Here is a 6,839-nt window from a genome sequence, read left to right on the forward strand (position 1 = left end):
AGTGGAGTGACCAGAGAAAATCCTTAGAGTAAACTCAGCTTCCAGGAACTGACCACTGGTGGGCGTTGAGGCCATTCATGGACACCTAACCATTCAAAAAGAAGGACTGTGTCCCCTTTGTGTCATTCTGAATGACTGAGAACCCCGGAGTCCTATCTCCATCATCACACAGGAAACTGAGTTCTTCCTACTCTATCAGGACCTTGAACCTTGAATTCATAAAGACTCTAAGAGCTCTTGAAACAAATACTTCGTGGACACAGTCCCTTGACACCACAGTAAGTGGCACTTGTCTTTTCTGTCTTGTTGCTTTCTGTGGAAGGTACTCTTATTTGAATGTATGCATGCAGTTAGGCAGGAGTGTAGTTTTTTTTTTTTTTTTTTTCACATTGCAGGGGCTTAATGATTTTTATCTGTCTATCTCCTCAAAGGTGGGGGGCTCTTCGAGGGCTGGGCGGATATCTAAATAGCCCTTTGATACATCTATAAGGCAACGAACTGTGTGGCAATACTGAGAATGGGTGGATTTATAAGACTGGGTGCTCAAATGTAAAATAGGTTTTTATTTTTGCTTTAAAAAAGGAAGCTTTCTTGAATGACCCGTTGTTGGTGACTGGTTAAGAAAGTCAGCCCAGTACTGAGGGACAAGAGACCTTGTCTGTGGAAAGCTACTCAAGAGGATATTACTTGCCAAATGTTCCCCATGTAAATGAAAACCACACATGGTATATGAAGTCATTGTGGCAAGAGGCAAATACGAATTAGAAAAACCTGTGCAGATGTGAGGATGATTTAATACTAAACCAATTTCTTAAGAAGACTAGATTTCAAAATCAGACTGCAGGCTGAGTTTGGAGGAGGTAGAATTCCACCCCTCTGAAGGCAGGGAGCTGACCCGATGACCTCTTTGGGTGCATCCATTCTGTTCTACTAGCAAAGAGGCAATAGAATTTTGTTCTGAAGATAGAGGGGCATGGGGGCGACGTGGAGGTATCTATTTTAACTGTTTTTCCATAAAATCGAGAGGGTCTCAGTTTTTCAGAGTTAGAAACTCCCAGAAGTTTACATAGCTTGCCACTAGCCTGTGTGGAACTCAGTGATGCTTTAGTCCCCACTCTGGTCAGCAGTGCAGCTCTTAGGCTATTCAGACCAGGGGACATTGATGGGCTGGTAAATGTTTCATAACGGGCTTTCCTGAAAAAAGAGCCCTAATCTAATCTTTGCCAATTTCTGTGTGTAAATGTTCCCACTATGGTTGATTTCAAACTACCAACATGCTGAATGCAGAGTTGGGAAGAGAAGCACACGATTGGTTCGTATGAACCAGCATAAGCCAGCTCCTGTATACCACCATCCCTGGGTGTCTTTACCATCACAGACAGCCCTCTCTCTCTGCTCAGAGACTTCACCAACTCCCAGGCTAGAGGGTGCTGGCACTGGAAGATTCCAGGCTCCAGGGCCAGAGCTGGCCACTGTGCAGTGACCTTGGGGAAGACTTTTGCAGCAGACTACAGCAGGGCTGGCAGGTTGACTGGCAACATAATCCTTTGGTTTCTCCTCCAAGGTCCCACCCCAGCCCATCTCCCTTTGGGAGCAGCGTGCCCTAGAGTTATTGCATGGTGCCCAACAAGTGGGGAAAACAGTGAATGGAGTTAGAGGTCAGGGGTATGGAGGTGACTCTCTGTTCAAATGGCACCTGATAGGATGACCTGATGTGCCTTCACCTTTGCCAAAATCTCCCCCCCACCCCCGCCACTGGGCTTATTGGCTCAGTCTTTGCACAGGTGCTGCTCATGCTTCCAAGCTGCTTGTTGCTCTCACTGTAATCCTGCCTTCCCTTGTCAACGTGCTGACGGCCCAGCTGAGTTGCCAGCACTGACCACCGCAGTAGAAATCAGAAGCTGCCACGGCCTCCTTAGTGACTGCCAGCCTGGGTTTCTTCAGATACAGGGTGGATCTGGTAGAAGCAAGTCCAGAGATGGAGGAGTAAGCCCCGGGGATGGACTTGGCAGGAAATAACAGTCTCTAGCCAGGGTGCCCCATAACCCCCCCACCCCAGGTGCCTTAATTTCCAACGGCCTTTACAGAAACGTGAATTTCTACGCAGGAAACATTCATTAAGCAGTGTAGAAGAAAAAGCACTAGAGACTCCAGATTGAAGATGGGAATTATGATAAAGGCACCACCTACTTTGTTGATTGGTGCTGAGGTCAAATCAATTCAGATTGGTGGCAACATATTGAAAATTGGAAAGTGCAGTTCACATGGGAGGGACTGTCTTTTCCATCATTGTCAGGCAGAATTAACTTTCTAGATTAACTACAGAGAGGCCTGATGGGGGGGGCATAGGGGCAGGGTACATTAGTCAGAATAGGATTGGAGCTTGAGACATTCTTGGTGGTGACAGGCTTCAGGGAAGGGTTACTACAGGGAAGGAGGTCCCCTAATATTTACCGAGGACCCAGTAAGTGCCAGAGTGGTTTTTCTCATACATTACCTTACAGTAGCCCTGCAAGGTAAGTGTTACTTTCCCATATTACAGATGAGAAACCAAGGCTCAGAGAGGTAGATTAACTTCTGCAAGGTCACACAGCTGGTAGGTTACACCAAAGCCAAGCTCCCTTTGGGGACGCATCTTCAATAAGCTATCAGAAAGGATTGAAAAGGATTGCTAAAAAACAGAGGCTAGGGGAAGTCCTGCAAAGGCAAGCTAGCTAGTATTTTTTGTTTGTATTTGTTTTTGTTTGTGTGAAGGCAACCTTGGGTAAAAATATTTAAGTGGTTATTTCAGCAGAATTCTGGCTTCTACCTGGTCGCTGTGCAATAAATACCTCATGGCTTGGGGCTGTTTTGAGCTCTTCCTCCTCAGACCTCCATCTTCTCTCACCAGGTCACCCACTCTGCCCAGCCTGTGTTTTCCTCTGAATTCTCACGGCTCACAGGAGGCCTGCACAGTTACCGGTAGACAGACCTACCTGTGCCACTCCAGGGCCGTGTGATGTGGGCCAGGCTGAGTGCACTCTGGTCTCCTCAGTGCCCTCTACTAAGGGATGGGGTTGGCCTCCTAGAATTTCACTGTGGCAGCACCACTGGTATTTGGGCGGGATAATTTTTGCACTGTACAACCTGCTTGGCTCTGCCTACCAAATGACAGTAGCATCCTCTGTCTTTGTGACAATCAACAAAGAAAAAATGCCCACATATTTTCATGTGCCCCTGTGCCCTATGTTATCCCTGGCGGAGAACCTTTTTAGCCCCAGAAGCCATGAAGATCCTCTGGTTAGTTTTTGACTCTCGGCCAGGACTGTCTTCTTTCCCACATCCTTCTGTGTCTCCAAAGTGCAAAGTTACTGCTCTGTGATTGGAGGCAGGAAAGCCGAGTGGTTTCAGGAATGGGCATGAGTGATACCCACCCAGACTTGAGCTCCAGCTCTCATTCTCACCGGATATATGTCCTAACCACTCCAAACATCTGTGTCATCACCTCTAAAATGGGGAGAAATAGTGGTACCCCTAAAGGGTTGTTTAACATCAAGTCCAAAGCCAAGTCCACAGGAAGCATGAGGGAAGGAAGCATTGGTTATGGAGAGTGTGGTGAGGTCCCTGTGTCTGAGCTCTCCATCCACGGGACTTTTCCTTCACAGCTCTCATTGCCAAAGTAACTGAATTCATGATTTGTGCACCCCTTTGCTTATGGCCCAAACCCCCTGTAAGACTACGGTTTCCACGAGGGCAGAGAGAACCTGGGTCCTCCTTGCTCAACATTGAGTCCCAGGGCATGGTACACAGTAGGCGCTCAGTAGACAGTTATCAAGTGCTTGAAGACATATAATCACTGCCTTGTCTTTGTTGTCCAGAGCACACTGCCTTTAACAGCAAAGTAAATCCGGAAACCACTTTCCTTGACGGTGGGAGAAGCCAGGATGGAAAGTTCAACCACCCGCCAGGCCTATGTGGAGACCACAGAATATGACTATGGGGCGGACACAACCCCATGCACGAAAACCGAGTTGAGGGCTTTCGGGGCTCAGCTGTTGCCCCCCTTGTACTCCCTGGTATTTATCGTTGGCCTGGTCGGCAATACCCTGGTGGTCCTGGTCCTCATGCAACACAAGAGGCTCAAGAGCATGACCAGCATCTACCTCCTCAACCTGGCCATCTCCGACCTGCTCTTCCTCTTCACGCTGCCCTTCTGGATTGACTACAATCTGAAAGACAACTGGTCTTTCGGGAACGGCATGTGCAAGCTGCTCTCGGGGCTTTACTACATCGGCTTGTTCAGCGAGATCTTTTTCATGATCCTGCTGACCATCGACAGGTACCTGGCCATCGTCCATGCTGTGTTTGCCCTGAGGGCCCGGACTGTCACCTTCGGGATCATCACCAGCGCCATCACCTGGGTCCTGGCCATTTTGGCTGCCGTCCCAGGCTTTTACTTTTCCAAGACCCAGTGGGAGCTCACTCAATTCACCTGCAGTCTTCATTTCCCTCACACAAGCCTCCGACAGTGGAAACAGTTCCAGGCTCTGAAACTGAACATCTTGGGGCTGATTTTACCTCTGGCGGTCATGATCGTCTGCTACACAGGAATTATACAGATTTTGCTCAGACGGCCGAACGAGAAGAAGGCCAAAGCCGTCCGTCTGATTTTTGTCATCATGATCATCTTCTTTCTCTTTTGGACCCCGTACAACCTGACTATGTTTGTGTCTGCTTTCCAAGATGTCATTTTGACCCATGGCTGTGAGCAGAGCAAGCAGCTGGACCTGGCCATACAAGTGACGGAGGTGATCGCTTACACGCACTGCTGCGTGAACCCCATCATCTACGTCTTTGTCGGCGAGAGGTTCCGCAAGTACTTGTGCCAGTTGCGCCTTGTTGCATGGCTCCCTTTCCTCCCCACAGAGAGGGTGGAGAGGACCAGCTCCGTGTCCCCCTCCACGGGGGAGCATGAGCTCTCTAATGGGTTCTGACACAGGCCTCTGGATCTGGATTTTGATCTAGGATCCAGACGCCGGCTGGAGACGAGGCAGCTTGGCTCTGCCGGCCAGATTCTGACCACTGACACAGCATGGAATGACGCCGCACAGGGCTGAGGGAGCTTAAAAGTGGTCCAGACTAGATCACCTCGGGGGCTTGAGTCTACTCTATGAACTTTTCCCTGGAGATGAATGAGTGAACAGGGGCAAAGGGGGCCAATGAAGGGCCTTGGCCCAAACAGGGTTTCAGATTTGTGAACATTAACATGTGCAAACAAAGTCACTGAGCATCTCCCATCTCTACCCCCACCACCAACGAAGTTGGAAATAGTGGTTTCCACGGTTGTCTTCACTTCCAGCCCAGAGCCAATCAGGAGCCGGCAGCTGCCTCCACCCACCCACCGCAGCCCCACTGTGGGTTTTAGGCTCTTGGAAACCCTGAGGGACATAGAACTCATGATGGAAGAACTGGAAACCTCTTGGGAAGTAGGATTGGGAAACTGCTGTTGGCAGTGGAACTTCCCTTAGAGAGAATTTTTATAGTCACCGAAGTCAAACAATTCAAACAGTAGGCTAGACACTGACCATGTGTATAATGCGTTGAACTTCTTGAAATAGCCATAGAGGGGAAGGAGTCATTATTTCCATTACCATTCCTTTCTTCCCGAATATTTTCAGAATGTCCCTTCTCTGTCAGTTGAGTGATATGGTAGTAAATTCTGACAGCTTTATTGCAGAAATTACGAACGGGCCAAAGGAGACGGTTGATTTCTCCCTCTGGTTCTCCATCCAAACCTTCTGTTTTTATGGATCAGAGTGCTGGCTACCACCTTGGACCCAGCAGCAGGAAAATGACCTGATGTGAAAGCTGATAGTATTTGAGCCTAGGAGACAGGACAATGTCTACCCGGCAGGGTGGGGTGGGGACTGTCCTTGATGTAGGAGGTTGAGAGAGCCCTTAACTCAAAGAAACTTATTTACCCAAAATGTCTCTAACACTTTATCTCTCGCCAAAGACCTATTTATCATGTCTTTATTCCCTTTTTCCTCAGACTTATATTTCCTTGAAAATCATTTCTCCAATGACAAAAATTATTTCTAAAAAAGCTTAAAAACACAAAAGGGAAAAAAACCAGACATCAACATTACCCATTTACTACCCAAAGACAACCACTGTATATTTTTTATGTATTTTCTTTTAGTTATTTTCTCTCTTGTGTGTATTTATGATTAGAATAAAGATGGACCTCTACTCACTCTTCTACTGTCGTCGTTTGTAAGTCATAGTATGTTTTGATCACATTTCCAGGTCAATAAATCATTTAAAGCATCGTTTTGGGTGTCGGTACTGATTTCCTTGGCTGGGACACACTCTAGTTTACTCCACCCATTTCCCCATTATTGCTTGCACAAATCAGTTCAATCCAGCATGGTGACTGAGGACCTGCTCCATCCAAAGCAAGCCCTGGGAGACAGAGGTGCCAGAGGGAGTTCTGTTCTCAAAGAAACCTCTGCTCAGTGGGGTGGACAGACACGGGGATGCCACCAGAGCCAGGGCGGGATGGGTGGGGCTGCCATGGCGCCCGTAGTGCCAGGGCAGCCCAGGGGAAGAAGGAATGCATCAGTCAGAAAGCACCCTAAGGGGATGGGTGTCCCACCTCACAACACAGTGACTGACCATTGGGCTGGCCTTTCTCTTTTTGGACACTAGAGATGTGCTTTTATCAAGCCACCCTCCCCTTTAGGCAGAGACTGGCTACGTTTGCAAGTTGTCTTTGTGCAAAGAAGGTTTAGAAAACTCATCTGGGGAAGAGGACATCACACTGCATTGGGCTTATACCTCCACATGCAAAATGTGGA

The 6,839-nt window shown here is 48.1% G+C and overlaps 1 protein-coding gene across 1 annotated transcript; it reads left to right on the top strand.

Moving 5' to 3' along the window:
• On the top strand, positions 1-6,311 carry CCR1 (C-C motif chemokine receptor 1). The gene is made up of 2 exons (XM_019724043.3): positions 1-278; positions 3,858-6,311. Exon 2 carries the CDS (start codon positions 3,924-3,926, stop codon positions 4,971-4,973), a length of 1,050 nt encoding a protein of 349 aa, XP_019579602.3. The 5' UTR covers positions 1-278; positions 3,858-3,923; the 3' UTR covers positions 4,974-6,311.
• The last annotated feature ends 528 nt before the right edge of the window (positions 6,312-6,839 follow it).

The sequence above is a fragment of the Rhinolophus sinicus genome, chromosome 5, assembly GCF_057876585.1.
Source record: "Rhinolophus sinicus isolate RSI-liver-muscle chromosome 5, RSI-T2T, whole genome shotgun sequence".
Classification (NCBI taxonomy): Eukaryota; Metazoa; Chordata; class Mammalia; order Chiroptera; family Rhinolophidae; genus Rhinolophus; species Rhinolophus sinicus.

Coding starts and splice junctions, on each gene's coding strand:
- CCR1 (XM_019724043.3), top strand. CDS start 3,924: ATGGAAAGTTCAACCACCCGCCAGGCCTATGTGGAGACCACAGAATAT.